This window comes from Cervus canadensis, chromosome 11 (genome assembly GCF_019320065.1).
Source record: "Cervus canadensis isolate Bull #8, Minnesota chromosome 11, ASM1932006v1, whole genome shotgun sequence".
NCBI classification, from domain to species: Eukaryota; Metazoa; Chordata; class Mammalia; order Artiodactyla; family Cervidae; genus Cervus; species Cervus canadensis.
Genome location: NC_057396.1, coordinates 27,810,870 through 27,827,825, shown reverse-complemented (window position 1 = coordinate 27,827,825; position 16,956 = coordinate 27,810,870). Strand labels below are relative to the sequence as shown.

Genomic DNA, 16,956 nt, shown 5'->3' with positions numbered 1-16,956 from the left:
GATATTTTAATACCCCAAAATACAAAATCTCAGACTGTTAAAATTGAGTATATTTAACTGTATAAAAATTTGCTGTTTTCTTCTTTTAAAATGTCACTGCAGGAACTTCCCTGGTGGTCCAGTGGCTAAGACTCCGCACTCCTAATGTGGAGGGCCTGGTTTCAACCCCTGGTCAGAGAACTAAATCCCACATGCTGCAACTAAGACCCGGAACAGCCAAATAAATAAGTAAATATTTTTAAAAAATGCTACTGCAGATGGTGAAAACTTGGTCGTAAAATGTTGTATTATGAATAAATAAGTGTATCCACAGTCAGGATAGGAGAAAGGAAGAAGAAAGCCTTGGTGGCAGACAGCAGAGATCTGTGGAACCCTTCTGGGAACAGGGGACAAGTGACCTAAGGGACCCTTTTGCCCTAAGGGTTTATGTGTCTCTGACTCACTCTGGAGTTAGAAACCCAACCCAAATTTGTCTCTACATCTGATGAAAAATACAGTCACAGTGCTGTCAGGGGTCACTTTCTATTGAAATGGCCAGGAGAGGGCAGTCCTAGGAGCAGCTCAGTCCTGTCCTCCATTAAGGGGCATTTGTAAGGGGCCTCCTCTGTCTTGGGATATGTAGCTTGGGACTGAACTTTCAACCTCAAAGGGTTTAGAAAGCCAAGTTGGCCAGAGTCCTATATGCAGACCCCGGATGCCTAGAGGGTAGGCCCTGGCACCCAGCACCCACTGAGCAAACAGCTGAGATACCTCAGCCAACAGCTCCTGGGGCCCAGCCAGTAAAGCAGTGGAGTTGGGAAATATTTACCAGAGTGGACTGGATGGAGCCCACTGTACATGCTATGTGCAGACACCCAGCAAGCTCACCTCCCTGGGAAGAGGGGTGTGTTTCTGAGAATCGCTGGCTGAGAGAAAGACGACAGGGAGCACGTCAGCATGAGGAGCAGAAGGTCCTGAAAAGCAGAGATGGGAGTCCTTGGCACCAGGACAGAGGGACGGGTGGATAGGTTCATCACAGCTATCCATCAGTCCATCAGTTTATTTAAGAAACCCATACTGAATGTCTGCTCTGTGCTAGGCACTGCTTTACTGTAATCAATACAATACAGACTCTTTCCTCAAATATTTCCCATCTTCTGGAGGGCTACCTGGAGAAGAAGACATCTGAGCTGAGTTTGAAAAGATAAATGGTAGGGTGATGGGAAAGTGAGGATGAGGGGGTGAGGGGGTTGGAGGAGTGCAGGTAGGGCTCATTCAAAACAGTTGACGACCTCCCTGGTGGTCCAGTGGTTACGAATCCGCCTGCCAGTGCAGGGGGACACGGGTCTGATCCCTGCTGGGAAGATCCCACAAGCTGAGGAGTGAAGCCGGTGCGCTATAACTATTGAGTCTTGTCTGTGATCTAGAGCCTGGGGGCCATGACTACGGAGCTCACGTGCCACAGATGCTGAAGCCCGGGCACCCTAGAGCCCGTGCTCCGCAGCAAGAGAAGCCACCACCGCCACGAGAAGCCCGAGCGCCACAGCGAAGAGTAGCCCCTGCTCCCCGCAACTAGAGAAGGCCGGTATGCAGAAACAAAGACTCAGTGTAGCCAAAAATAAAATAAATTTAAAAAAAAAAGCAACAGAGTCTAGATGCTGCCACTTCCTCTGTTCCTCCCTATCTTGAGGACACTTCCTTATTTTAAAGAGGATCATTTCTGGGTGGTACTTAGAAGCCCTTAGGACCTGGGAAGAAGACGGCTTGGAGGTCTCCTGTGAGGTCAGACTCTCCCAGTTCTGCTCCCTCAGAGCATCCCACCCTAAGAGAGCTGGACTCTGGCTGAATGGTCAGATTCTGGGCCAAGTCCCAAACCCCAGAACCTGCTACTCCCCACCCTGCTTTATACGAGAAGAATGTCTGTTTCTCAGAGGCCGCGGCTCGGCCAGGCTGGGGAGTGCCCCAAAGCCAGGAGGCTGTCCTCCTCTGCACTGCCCGGCCAGCATAAGGGGAAGCATCAAATTCTCAGAAAGGAAGTTGGTTCTGGTTCACTTCAGAGAGAAAGCGACTCCATGCCTTTGGGCAGCTGCATGGATTCCCGCTGGCCAGAGTGGCATTAACTCTTTCTTTCTGGCCTGGGATCTCATACCCTAGCAGCCACACGCCCAAGAGTCCCAGCCCCAGACAGGGGGCACAAAAGCCTTCCACCACTGGCCCCAGCGGGAATCAGCATTTACGCCCAGGGACTGGGTGTTCTAATCTTTCTGGGCCTCAGTTTACCAGCTCCCCAACTGGCCTGCAAAACCCACTTCCAAGCTCTCAGATGAGTCCCATCCACTCTGATGGGGTCAAGTTTAAACATTTCCTGGTTAGGATCACACACTTTCTTTGACAAGATGTCATCAGGGAAAGCCAAATTAATACAGAACTTACTTTAAGCAAATCCTATGGATGATGTTTGCTCTAACTCATCGTAAAAGGGCATTCTTTATATTCTCTGAAAAGATTCAGCGTAATATTGCTTTAAATAGCAGGGTCTTGGTGGAAAAAAAAAGTAAATTTAGTTGATAAAACTTTAACTTACGTACAACATTTTGGGAACCACCCTCTCAGGTATGGTGAGCCATGTCTGTGTTTACCTGGCACCAACTGAGCCTGGCAAATTTTTCTTATTATTCCTCTAGGAACGGGCTGAGTCAGGCACAAGGGCACAGGTTAGGGCACCCAGAAGAAGGCCTGCAGTTGGGGGAATCTGAATGAACCTATCACCTGGAAAATGGTGAACCTCGGGCCTTCAGTGCCTCCCAAGAGCAGAGCAGGGAGCAGGCTGATGTGAAACAGGGCAGCTAGAATCAACTGTGGCGACAGCAACAACAGCCAGTTTATTGAGTGCTTACTATATCCCAGACAGCTTACACTCAAGATCTCATTTAATCCTCCTCCTAACAATACTATGAGGTTGATGCTATTATTTCCCCCCATTTTACAGAGGGGGAAACTGAGGCTTGGGAAGGGTGAGTGACCCCAGCTCCTGGTGGTAGAGCCAAGATTCAAATCCAGGTCTGTGTGATCCCAGGGCTGGATCTCTGACCACTACACTGTCACTTGCAAGCCTAGAACCAGACACCCTGCAGGAGTCCACCTCAGCGAAGCCTGGGGAGAAAATGTTACAAGATGCCAGCGCAGGGGAGGGGCTGCCAAGACAGAGAAACAAAACAGGATGTGACTCCTTGGGAGTTGGGAGCCAAGGGGATTTTAGTGGCCTCGCAGGGAGGAGGGAAGGGAGTCTTGACATTGCATCTGGAAACAAGCAGCAGAGGCCGGGAGGGGGGTGACGGGGGCGATGGGGCAGCCGATTATTAGAATGAGCTGGACTTGGAGACGGGGCCAGCAATGGACACAGCGCATATGATCAAGTACACACTGAATGGAATAAGTCCTGTCTCTGCCACTTAATTAAAGTCACTTTACCATTTTGAGCCTAAGTTCCCTCGTTCATTGAGAATAATGACGCTTGTTTAATAGCTGTTGAGAGAGTCAAACTGTTGTCTTAATGGGGTAGGGAACTGAACGAGGCCACAGCGCCTGAGCCCTGAGCACGGCCTCCGAAGCCGCTCTTGGGCTAGACTAGGAGAGGGAAGTTTGAGGTGGAAGAGTTTATTTTCTGCCACAGCTGTGATTCTGGGAGAAGGAGAATCCTCTGGATACTAGAGCTGCCCCGACAGCCCTCCGACTGGGGGCACAGAGAAGCCAGGTCCTGCCCCCAGCCCTGTGGGCACACTCACGGGCAAACAGTCCTCTCCTCCCTGCTCCCTTCTCACGCACAGGAGGGGTGCCTCCTCCTCTCAGGGCAGGGGAACCCTCTGGGTGGGAACCCTGCTTCACCCCACCCCTCCCCTGGCAGCCTTCCCCGAGCCTGCAGATAGCATCTCTGCTGTGTAGGCTGGCAAGCCCTGGCTGCAAGAGGTCTGCGGTGTGAGCACCAGGGCTGGGGACCTGAGGAAAAGTACTGAGCAGACTGCAGGTGGGGGGCTCTGGATCTCTCTGAGTCGCAGGATCTCTCTATCTCAAAAACAGCCTGCCACAGGGTAGGGTCAGACAGGCCTGCTGCACATCTGAGCTCCACCTTGGGTAAATTACTTAACTGCTCTGAGTTAAACTTACCCCAGCTGTATAATGGGAATAATCACGCTTACCTCACCTGGCTGTTGTAAGGATTAAGTAATATCAAAGAAGATAGAACTTTAGGTAAAGTGCCTGGCACATTCCATCATCTACGGTTTGAATCCTGATCCAGGAAAGTCTCTTGACCTTTCTGAGACTCTGTTTTCTCATCTGTAAATTGGGAATTCTAAAAGCTATTGCTTTGGGTTGCTGTGAGGTTCCAATGAGATACTGCTTAGGGAAGGCATGGCCTACTGCCTCTCAACTCAGGATGGTATTAATTTCTTATGCCATTTGAGCCAAATTCAGTTTCTTTTTCAAGACTCCTGCTCCAAAAGACTCCTACATGAGAGGGTGATGAACTGGCCCTTCCTTACAAGAATCTAGACCCATCAAAGGCAACTCATTCAAATCTCCAAAGAAAGCCCTCTTTTGGATCCCTGCAGAATTGGGGAGAAGTTCTGACACTTTCCTTCTCCTCTTGGGTCCTCTCTGCTCTCCACCCCACACATGAGCGGAGAGGAACGTTCGGTCTCCCACTCCCCAGCTAGAGGCACCCATGGGCTTTTGCCATTGCTGCAGCCGGAATGAGCTGGCCCCACACCCAGTGCCCCAGAGGGGCTTCGTGGTGGTGTTGGTGGCTCTAAGGTCAACCAGGGTGTCCCAGGGCCAGGCCTCCTGAGAACTCTGGCCCTCCTGTTCCTACATGCTCCCCACCGTCCTGCTCTAAGACTCAATCCATCTAAATACCGACGCTGCTGCCGAGGCCACGAACAGGAGACCACTGACATCTGAGCCTCAGGCCAAACAGCAGAGCATGATTGGCAAAGGAGGACAAGTTCCCACCTCTCCAAAAGCAAAGACAATCATCAGTTGCTTCCCATCCAAGCTTAAGGTGGGTAAGGGGAAGCTTAGATGGAGAGATCGTGAATCTCAGAAAAAAATTTCCTTCTAGTAGCACCGGCAGCCCATCTAAACTGGTGAAAGCTCGGCAGAGCAGCCACCCAGGGAGAGAAGAGGAAGAGAAAATTATGGGTTCTCATTCATCAGAAATAATAGCAGCTAATGTTTATTGGTCAATGACTGTATGTCAGAGCCTATTCTGTGTCTTAACTGTAATTAACCCTTACAACATGCCTGGAAAGGAGGCCTGATGACAGTTCTCACCTTCAGGTTGAGGAGGTTGACCAATGCGGACAATTGGCTCAGCCACTGCGTGGGACCACCTCCTCCCAGACAGGAGGGGTCGCGGAGCAGAAGAAACATGGAGTCTGGAGGTTGGCTGGTCTAGCCTTAAATTCCCTACTTCCAGATGAAGTGATGGTGGGGAAATTCCTTAACCTTCCAGTGCATCGGTTTTCTAATCTATGGAATTGGAATGATCCCAAAGACCTCACAGGAGTGCTCTAAGTAATAAAAGGAACAATAAAAATGAAGCACATTGCAATCAGCACCTGTGCACAGGCGGGATTTATTATCATTTAATAATAATAAATATTTACTACTAATAAATATTTCTATTGTTATATTATCTTGACTATGATGGGGGAATCACTTTGGAGAAAGGAGTCATTTTGTCTCACCAATGATCTCCTGCCTCAGAATTCTGTCCTCCATCTACCCCGTGACTCAACAAGCCCAGCTTAGTCCCTGTTGAGGCTGCACTGGTTTACATACCCCTTGTTCTGACATTTTAAGGAACTTTTCAGACTTATCTCCCTGTGGAATAGCAAGCGAGTTCTCTGAGGGCAGGTCTGTGTGTGTTATTTGGGGGTGCCTTTTCCCAGTGCTGGGGGGCCTCCATATTTCACTGCCTTGTCTTTCAGTGTGGAAGAATCATAGCCACAGAAACACCTTACCCTCCACCTGCTGTAGAAGTGCCCTGTGTCCCTGGTGAGTCTAGGTTAGCTGTCCTCACAGGGGGTGACAGTGAACCTGAAAGTCATTCTCTGAAATCTGTGTGGTGGTTTTTCCGTCTTAATAACTAGGAGGTTCTATTTGCATTTACCAAGCAGAGGACAGACATTCTAGACATCCTGTGATACAGAAGACAGTAAGAGCCAAGAAACTCTTGTTTGTGTTCTGTACAACTTGCATCTGGATTTCAAATACCCACCAGACACTTGTGTCAGTAAATAGCCTGCCTATAATCACACGAGCCTAGAACCCAATTCCAGATTTTTTTTTTTTTCCTTTTGACTGCTCCATGCGGCAGGTGGCATCTTAGTTTCCCAATCAGGGATCGAACCCAACCAGGGATCAAACCCAGGTCCCCTGCATTGGAAGATTGGAAGTGTGAGTCTTAACCACTGGACTGCTAGGGAAGCCCCAATTCCAGTTTTTAGGCGGGTACACCATAGTTTTTGCACACTTTTAATATGCATTGCCTTTTTCTGGGATGCCATTTTCTGCGTAAATTGAAGAAAGATTATATTTTATTTTGTTTGGAAGTTTATCAAGAGTTTGTTTAACATTTTGGAAAATCATGGCTTTTGAGCTGCCAGCATAGCATACCAATATCAGTCTGTACTTGTGTCTGTCCCATTCATATAAACATCATATTATCTCATCAAACCTTCTGGGGGAGTCTTCACGAGGATTTACTTGCTGAAATATATATTATTTAATTTTTTTTCATTCTCCTTTGAATCATTATTCAAATTAGAGCATCCTACTGATTTTTATGTATGTTTTCTATAAGTTTCATTCTAGGATATTAAGGGGGTTTTATAGCACCCTTGTTACAAAGGCTATTGGATCTGATAAGGCTGAGAAACACAGGTTTAGAACGAAATGGATATGTGTGACTTGGTCCCTTCTGGGACCTGCCTGTTGGCTAGGAGGGTACTTTAAAGTCTGTTCTCCACCAACTCTATGTGTGCAGGGTGGATGTATTTAATTATGGAGCAAGGTCTTTGAAAGTCCATTATGGCAACACATCAAAACCACATCCCCCAACCAGTTAATTGAAAATAAGTTCTGGCTTATTGTTCAAGTGCAATCTTTTTAAATAAATTGTACCTTTTTAAAGGATATCACCTAAAAGTAATACTGTATTGTTGTCCTTCTTCTCTTGTTTGACAAAGAAATAAGAGATATGTTTTGATGTTCACTATATATATTTTGTCCATCTAAGCTCTCTGATAGAATTAACCACTCTCTTTGTCATTACTCTGTCTTTATAATTTTGTTATTAAATGATTTTTATAGCAATGTTTCCTAGTGTAAAAGTTTCACTTTCTTTTTGGCAATAAAAGCACACTGAGTTAAAAACAAACAATCGTGTCTCCCTTGTGGATCTATCTGTCTGACTCCTGCATCTGTGTTTTTCAATTGCTTTGGTACCTGGGCGGGGGGAAAAGAGGGATGTCATAGGTCAACATGCTAAAACCCAACCTTACTGCTTCTGGTTGAGCAAAATGTAGTTGGCTGGCTCCTCAATCTCTTCCCTTAGTCTGCCCATCCACCATCAACAATCCTGCCTCCACCTGGAAGTACAGGACCGGAAGCTGGATTCTGCCGCAGATGAAACAAGCCTCAGAGGATCAAGACTTTCACGATCCTTAATTCTCATCCTCCGAGGTCTTTCACAAGGAGGTCTCAGAGTCTCCCTCCAGCTTATTGGGCCCACTATCCCTAGCTCTGTGCACCCTTTCTGAGACTCCCTGAATCAGCCCCACTGGCATTAGTATAACGCAGGGGCCCCCCTTTCTCCCTTCCCTCCCCCTGCCTCCCCCCCAACCCCCACCCCCCGCATCCTCCACTATGTTTTCTTCCCAACAGCTGGGAGCTCTTGTGGGCAGGGACCTCGTTCTACCCCTCTCTGACTCCTCCTCACTACTCAGCTAGGGACAGGTTTGTGGGACTAAATGGTCAAACGTAGTCAATTAATTCCCTCCCTCACCCTCTGGTGCTCAGCTACAGTGGGGCTGGCCCTCCTTGGGGCTGCTCCCTGGGTGCCTGGGAGAAGACTCACTATGTCTTCACTGCAGACCTTCACTCCCCAGCTTGAGAGTCTGGTCCTGCCTCTATCATGGACCTCCCCAGAGAAGCCTCTCCACCACTCAGAATCTTCAGAGACATTTCCTTAGGCTGAATTTTGTTGATGTTAGAGAAAGCGTCCCATGGAACTGGTTAAACACTACAGTTGACGCATGCCGGGAGCAGTCAGAGCACGTGGTAGCTCACAGTTAAGAAAACAGTGAAGGAAAACCCCATTTGATTCAAAACCAAACGCTCTATGGGAGCGCAGTGGGGCCCCCACTCTGGACTGGCTGGCACGGGGGTCCTGAGAGAGGCACCAGAGACTGACTGTTGTAGGAGCAGGTGAGTTGAGAAAACTGCCAGGCCTGGGGCTGAGACAGAACCCCAGGTCGCTGACTCTCAGCTTTGGGGGCAGGATGCTCAGAGACAAAGACACCTGCCAACCTGCTTCAGACTCTCTTCTGGCTTCAGAGAGCTTTTGTGAAGTCTTCTAGCCAGACAGCATTCCACAGCACAGGTGGAGACGCCGTGCTGGTAGTTCTGATGGACACCCATGGCCCTGGAATGATGAAGGGCCCAGAAGCCATCAGCAGAGAGCAGCGCCAGGCTGCCCAGGCGTGCCTGTGTCACTGCGGGCTCTCTAAGCCCTGTGAGTCAATAATACTTCCTAATGTTCTTCTGAAGTTAGCTGCTGGTCCAAAGAGCAGGAAGTGGAAGTGGAGAAACTCCTCCATGACTGGAAGGCTGTCCCAAAGGCTCCTGAACTCACTGACGGGGCACTTAACCCTCCCTCCCTCCCTCCCTTCTTCCTCTTCTAGGCTAAATCCTCCATCCATGTTCTCGCTTTTCTGTCTCCTCTACTGCATCTCCTATCTCTCCCCAGGCCCGCAGCCCGCCAAAGCCTCCCGCATCCCCCCAGACCTTCTCTTCACACTGTCTCCATCTTTGGCCAACATCTCCCAAATTGGAATCTCTTCATGCTTACTGACACAGGAATAACAATTGCAAATACCTATATAGTATATATATATATATTTTAGACATTGTCAAAGAGGTACACTCACATACACACACTCACAACAGTCCTGTGAGATAGGTACCAGTATTCTCCCCAGAGAAATACAGAAGTTGAAGAACTTGTACAAGGTCACAATGCCAGGCAGTGCAAAGCCCAGGACTCAAACGCAGGCCATCTGGCTCTATGTCTGTGTGCTTAATCCCTCTCCTTGGCATTGCCTACTTCCTCCTACCTCAACAGCATCCCATTGGCCTCTCTCACATCAGTCCATTCATCTTCCCTCCCTCCTTACCCATCAGTCAGTTCAGTTCAGTTCAGTCGCTCAGTTGTGTCCGACTCTTTGTGACCCCATGAATCGCAGCACGCCAGGCCTCCCTGTCCATCACCAACTCCTGGAGCTTACTCAAACTCATGTCCATCAAGTTGGTGATGCCATCCAACCATCTAATCCTCTGTCGTCCCCTTCTCCTCCTGCCCCCAATCCCTCCCAGCATCAGGGTCTTTTCCAATGAGTCAACTCTTTGCATGAGGTGGCCAAAGTACTGGAGTTTCAGCTTCAGCATCAGTCCTTCCAATGAACACCCAGGACCAATCTCCTTTAGGATGGACTGGTTGGATCTCCTTGCAGTTCAAGGGACTCTCAAGAGTCTTCTCCAACACCACAGTTCAAGAGCATCAATTCTTTGGCACTCAGCTTTCTTCACAGTCCAACTCTCTCATCCATACATGACTACTGGAAAAACCATAGCCTTGACTAGATGGACCTTTGTTGGCAAAGTAATGTCTCTGCTTTTTAATATGCTGTCTAGGTTGGTCATAACTTTCCTTCCAAGGAGTAAGCGTCTTTTAATTTCATGGCTGCAATCACCATCTGCAGTGATTTTTGGAGCCCCCCAAAAGAAAGTCTGACACTGTTTCCACTGTTTCCCCATCTATTTCCCATGAAGTGATGGGACCAGATGCCATGATCTTAGTTTTCTGAATGTTGAGCTTTAGGCCAACTTTTTCACTCTCCTCTTTCACTTTCATCAAGAGGCTCTTTAGTTTCTCTTCACTTTCTGCCATAAGGGTGGTGTCATCTACATATCTGAGGTTATTGATATTTCTCCCATACCCTTCTAATACTCTTCCATTAAGTGAAACTAGTTTTGTTTGAAAAAGCCTAGTGGCTCCCTACTGTCCACAGGATAGATCCAGACTTCTTTGCTGGGCATTCAAAGTTCTACACAATCTGTTCAGCCTCATCTTCCACCATCACATCCCATGTTGACCTTCACATAGTTTCCTTTTATGTTGTGAGACGTTACTTTCACAGCAACAAGAATAGTCTTGTTGCTCCTCTCTGCCAGTCAAATCCCTTACTTTTCCCTTGTCACCCGCTTTGGACACCACCTTTATGGTGACATCCTTGTGCAATGTCTCAGAGCTCAGAGCTCTTCTGTCTTAACAGAATTCACTACAGAGTCCATTAGCAATTTATCATCTTGCAAATGACACCCTCTATCTAGCCCTTAGGAATGATTAAGTATTCAAAGAATGATGGTTAGCCCCAGATCCAGCCTGCTGGGTTCTTCTGTCTCTGCCCCTTAAATTTCAAAAAGATTCTTTTCTCTGGATCACACGAGATCATAAAGACTGGAAAGATTTCATGTGACATTTTCTCCTCATTCTCTACAGCTCTGGGTAAAGAAATGGACACTCTCTTCCCTGTTTCTCTTCAAAGAAAACATGAAAGGAATGTGGAAGCATAACCAAACAGAAGATGGCATGAGAAAATTGATGGGACCGTAACATACAGACTGCAGGGGCTTTGGTGACCATGTCATGCAAACGTCTTTCTTTTACTCATGAGGACACTGAGGCCCAGAAAGGAGAAGAGGATTGTGTACGGTAACAACAGCACTGGCCCTCAGGACCTCGGACTCCCTGTCCAGGGATCTGGCCTTGTCCTGTTGCCTCCCGGCTCTGAGTGAATCTTTCCAAGGGACTGAGGGGTGACCCTGCTTCTGGGTCAGCTCACTATTATCTCCCAAACAGGCTCCGGCTGCTTTCCTGGGATCAGGAAGTTAACAGGCTCAGCACGAAACTTCCTGATGAGCAAACATCCCTTGTTCATGCAACCTCAAGATGGCAGGCAGTGTACCCAGAGCCTGTCTGCAATTCCCCATGGCACCAACTGGCTTGGGGTCTTCCAACCGGAGCTTCACCAAAGGCGGCGGCTTAGCCTTTGCTTTCCTGCGTCTGCCAACCCTTCTTGGTATCAGACACAAAGATGACTCCTACACAACACTCTTTCTTCCCCTCCCTGCTCCCTCCACCTCCCACTTCCTCCAGGTTAGTCACGGTGAGGTCACGCTCAGCTGCTGGCTCCCAGGCCTCTCCCTAAGGACGGTGTGCATTTTCAGGGAGAGGGGACTCGAAGGACTGTGGAGGAGGGTGCTGCAAGGCATCATGGGAAAAATGAGTTTGGGAGTCAAAGAGATGTAGGTTCGAGCTCTGGTTCTGCCAGTTAACCAATGTGCCTGACCTTTGGCAAATTACTTACTCTCTCAAACCCTTCCCCAAGTCAGGTGGGGCTGCCTGGGAAGCGATTTTCTTACCTGTGTAAGGTGAGAATAGTGAGGATCAAACGAGATAAAGTGCCAGAAGCACCTTGCCTACTGCCCAAGGATCTGCAAATGTTGGCTTCCCTTGTCATGAAGCTTGAGGGTATCATTGTCAATTTAGGGACCTGAGAAATTCTAGTGCCCCCTGCAGCTCCGCAGGTGAGCTGGTGTGAATGTGAGGGTGTGGGTGCTGGTATCTGATGGCATCTGAAAGGCAGAATGACAGGGAGCCAGGTGGATTCTTAGGGAGGGCGTGGATGTGTGTGTTTGTGCACAGAGGCGAGCGCCAGTCTAAGTGTGTAAAGGAGTGTGACCAGCAGAGCCTCTCTTACTCCAAAATTCCCACCCCTTTAAAGAAAAGGTCTCTTGTGGGACTTCTCTGGTGGTCCAGTGATTAAGAATCCATGTTGCAATGCAGGGGATGTGGGTTCGATCCCTGGTTGGGGAACTAAGATCCCACATGGAGCAACTAACCCTCATGCTACAACTACTGAGCCCACACGTTCTGGAGCCTGCGTAACACAAATAGAGAAGCCTGTGCACTGAAAGGAAAAAAAAAGGAAAACATCTCTTGTGTCTGTGCTTCTCAGTAATGAGAAATGCAAAAACCCTTCCCAGGAAAGGGTGGGATTGCCCTCCTGTGCGCCCTGATGAGGCTCATCCAAAAGAAGCAAACTCCAGTGAGGTCTGCCCCTGACAGAAACCAGGAAACTTTCTCCCAACTGGTGAGGAAACCTTATTCCTAAAGAAGTTCAAAGGATCAGGGGCCTCTCGGTAGGCTGCTGGGCCCAGAGGGGCTGCCCCCAGCCTTGTCCTAAACGCAAGGTTTTCCCCAGCTTCAAAAAGATCACACAGGCAGCCAAACCCACTGGGCCTGTGGAGCGGGCCACCTCCAGGCTGGGCTGGTGCCACCATGTCTTGGTATGGATGGGCTACTCCCTGCGCATCTCATCCAAGGGACCATGAGAGGTGTACCCTGGGCCGGGATGCTCAGAAAGAACAGGAAACAGGCCACACCCCAACCCACAGAGGGCTCCTTCAGGGTCAGAGAATCCTCAGGCATATCCTCCATCCTCCTGCCCTGGAAGCACACCTGGGCAAAGTATCCCTTAGATGAGAAACTGTCTCATCTTTTTAAAATTTTAATAAATACTTATTTATTTGACTGAGCCAGGGCTTAGCCAGGGCACACGGGATCTTAGTTGAAGATCTTTAGCTGCAGCATGTGAGATCTTGTTCCCTGACCAGGGATGGAACCTGGGACTCCTGCATTGGGTACTCAGAGTCCTAGGCACTGGATCTTAGGCACCAGGGAAGTCCTTGTCTTATTTTTAAAGATGTTGAGAGAGATGGTTATTCTACAGCCTCCTTCCCTTGGTAGCTCTTCCAGTGTTTGATAAAGCTCATTGGTTGCAAGTCCTTCCTCGTAGTTTACCTAGATGTGTCTTTAACTGAAGCCTACCCTTCTGTCTGCTTCCCAGGTGGCTTAGTGGTAAAGAATTCGCCTGCCAATTCAGGAGATGGGGGTTGCAAAAGCTCTTGAAATACCCCTACCAATCCTGAGAGTGATGAGTCTATGAATAAACACCCTTGAACTGCCCTTAATCTTCTTTGTGTCCCCACACTTGACATAGTATGAATGACCCCTAAAATTTATAGAATAAATTTTTCTTCTGAATGTCCTTACCTGCCTGTTGAAATCTAAGCCATTTCGATCATTTCCTGAAAAAGATAAAAAAAAAAAAAAAAAGAAAATATTAATAGCTAGCAGGATTGGAAGAGACTGAAAGTTAAAGGGAAATAGGATATCAGGATGAGCTTCTCTTTATTTTGAAAATGTACACTTGGCCTGCCCTGTGGCCAGACTCTTTCTGTTTATTCTGTTTCCTGGGACAGTCTTTGAAAAATTTTCTTCAAGAAGGTGAGTAACTCCCAAAGGGAGACTGACTTGTCCAAGGTCATCTAGAATCTAACTGGGATTAGAATTTGCCATATCAGAGTGCTTCTGCCAGATGTCCTCAGACAGAAGTTCTGACACAGGCTTTCTGAAAAAACAAGGGATGACCAGCCGTGGATCCTAAAGGAACTGCCCGAAGATAAGAAGTCCCTCCACTATCTCAGCCCTCCAGGGTTGATGGCATCTAAATCATGTCAGGTAGATGACTGTCACCCCTGTTTCTACCACCTGCTCCCCCAACTTTCATTCTTTGTTTTATTCACCTTTTCCCCTTTATAGTAAATGTTGGGTTGAAAAATTAAATGTGTGCTTAATAGAAAAAGCTTGTTGATATAGAAAAAGCAGAAAAAATCAATTTGCAAAGAGCTACAATGAATATTTTTGTATGTTTCATGATCTTTTTTATGCTTGCTTTTCCTAATTGATATGTAACACCCTGTACAGATTTTTACTCTGCTTTTTCTAGTGAGTATCATAAATCTTTCTCCTACACCATTAAGGAACATCTTTCTCCTATGCTTGCAAAGATCAGTTTTAATGGCTACATAATATTCCATTTATGGACATAACAAAATTTGCTTAAATATATACCTATTGGGAGGGGGGATTGGGATGGGGAATACATGTAAATCCATGGCTGATTCATGTCAATGTATGACAAAAACCACTACAATATTGTAAAGTTAATTAGCCTCCAACTAATAAAAATAAATGGAAAAAAAAACATATACCTATTATTAGAGAAATGCTTCCATTCTTTGCTAAAATTAAGTTTCCTGTTTATATACCTCCTCAGGGCAGGAGCTGCCAAACAATCTTCCTTTGTGCCCCATGGATAACTGGCTCTATAATGTCAAGAAAATGATATTAAATGCCACACACCCAGAGCCTAGCACTGGGCTTAGTACATAACAGAAGTTCAAATTATATTGGTTGGGATTTCCCTGGTCATCCAGTGGTTAAGAATCTGCCTTACCAAGCAGGCAATGTGGGTTCAATCCCTGGTCGGGGATCCCACATGCATGGGATAACTAAGCCTGAGGCACAATAAAGATCCTACATACAGCCAATAATAAATAAATAAAATTAAAAAAAAATTTTTTAAATATTATATTGGTTGAATGAATGAATAAATGAACATGTGAATGAATTCAGACCTTTCAATCAGAAAATTCTGCTTTCTCTCTACATAAAGTGAATGGAGTACAATTTTGAGCTCTTTCCTCAGCAACAGATTTGCCACAAATGCAAAGGGTTCACATCTGGCTTTGGCTTGGTCAGCCCTTAATAAAATGGCAGAATGCAACTTAAATAAGAAAAGAAATTCTCCAGAAAGTAAGAATGATAATCATTTGGCACTGGGATGACAAAACTTACTAGAGGGAAAAAGAAAACCTAAACACAACGACATTATGTAATAATGTATATTCAGGTTTATCACATTCTGGTAATCCTCCACATATTTGAAACTTTGTCATTATTATCATATTTGTCATGGTGATCTGTGATCAACAATCCAACAATCTTTGATGTTACTATTATACTATGACTCGCTGAAGGCTCAGATGATGGTTATCACTTTGTACCAACAAAGTTATTTTTAATTAAAAAAAAAATTCTGCTTTCCATTGGTTCCTCAATAGCTTTGGAATGAAGTCCAAATTTCTTAGTATAACAAATAATTCCCCATATGATCTGGTTTCTGCCTACCTTCTCTGCTCTGTCTTCCGCCTCTCATGATCTCACCTTCCTCCCTCCCAGGTACCCTGTGCTCCAGTCACATGGAAAGATCCACACGTCCAAACACGCCACACCTCTCCCATTTCCATGCCTCTATGCACTGTTCCCTTTTACAAAGTTGGTCCCCCTCCCCTCTCTACCAGCCCTATGGCACATGTCATGGAACTCCTTTTCTTGTCTGCATGCTTGTCTCCCTCTGGTCTGTGAATTCCTTGAAAACCAGAATGATGACACCACTTTTGTCCTCAAAGACCACTGTAGTTCCTAACACTGGTCAGAGGTTCAGGAAGCACCAGATAGATGAATGAATGGGGTCCAGGAGAATCCTTTGGAGCTTTAAATGAAGCCCCCTACCCTCTGCTCTGCTCTAAATGATGGATAAGCTTGGCCCTTGCCTGTATGATTCGTTGTGAAGCGTCTTCAAGAGCAGCGGGGCTGGCAAGATGACAGCAGACGTTAAGGGCTATGGGATTCCGAGAAAGAGGAAATAGGTGAGACAGGAAGACATCTCTGAATAGAAGTCTGATTTTGAGATTAAATAAGCTAATCTGAGAGGGGGGCTAAAATGGGAAGGGCCCAAGGACTGAAAATAGTGTGTGTGCAGAGGCTAGACTTAAAGATAAAATTGCTTTTGTATTTAAAAAAAATTCTTTCACGACATTGTAATTGTAGCCTTGTAAGGGGGTAATTTTAAAATATGACCAAAGAACGAATCCATTCATTCCACGAAATACACTCTATATACCAAGCACTGTTCTAGGCACTTGAAATATCATGCTGGAAAACCAGATGAAGTCCCTGGCCACACAGAGCTTCTTCTCTAGTTGAAGAGACATAAAAGGAATAAGAAAACAAACACACAATTTCATTTAGAGAGAATTACTATGGAAAGCAATAGTAATGGTCAGGAGAAGAGTGTGCCAGAGGCTGTTCATAACCAGGGTGGTCTGGGAAGATCATTCTAGACAGAGGGATTGAAGCCTGTGTGAGGCAAGAACAGGCTTGCCTGTTGAGGAACAATGATGAGACCAGTAGGGCTGGAGGGAAGGGGATGGGTGTGGCCCAGGGCAAGATGACGTGGCTCTGGAAGGCAGGTCACGCCGAAGACTTTGGCTTTCATGCCAAGGACGCTGGGAAGTGATCAGAGGGTTTTGAGCAGAGGAGTGACATGAATTGACTTTAGTGCTTAAACCCGCAGTGATCAGGGACTTCCCTGGTGGTCCAGTGGTTAAGACCCCGTGCTCCAAATGCGGTGGGCACAGGTTCGATCCCTGGTTGAGTAAGATCCTGTATGTCATGTGGCATGACCAAAAATAAATAAACCTGTGGTAATTAGCTGTAGGGATAAGCAAGGGGGAAGGGAGACCATGCAGTGGGTCAGGTGAGAGAGGGCCGTGCAGAGGACAGGAAGGCAGCCGGGCAGGTGGTTAGAAGGACTTGGATTTTGAATTGATACCTGACACGACTAGATATTTGAAAAATGTATTTACTTTCAGCTGCGCTGGGCT

General features: G+C 46.8%; 1 protein-coding gene across 5 annotated transcripts in view; it reads right to left on the bottom strand.

Annotated features, from left to right (window-relative positions):
- POU2F3 (POU class 2 homeobox 3) overlaps nt 1-16,956 on the bottom strand; it is a 90,402-nt gene that overhangs the window by 40,518 nt on the left and 32,928 nt on the right. For 3 of the 5 annotated variants that reach the window (XM_043482702.1, XM_043482700.1, XM_043482701.1), the window contains exon 3: nt 13,439-13,473. The exons of the other annotated variants lie outside the window; for them this stretch is intronic. In XM_043482702.1, the coding sequence (XP_043338637.1) occupies nt 13,439-13,473 (35 nt within the window). The remainder of the gene's footprint in view (nt 1-13,438; nt 13,474-16,956) is intronic. 5 annotated transcript variants of the gene reach the window in all.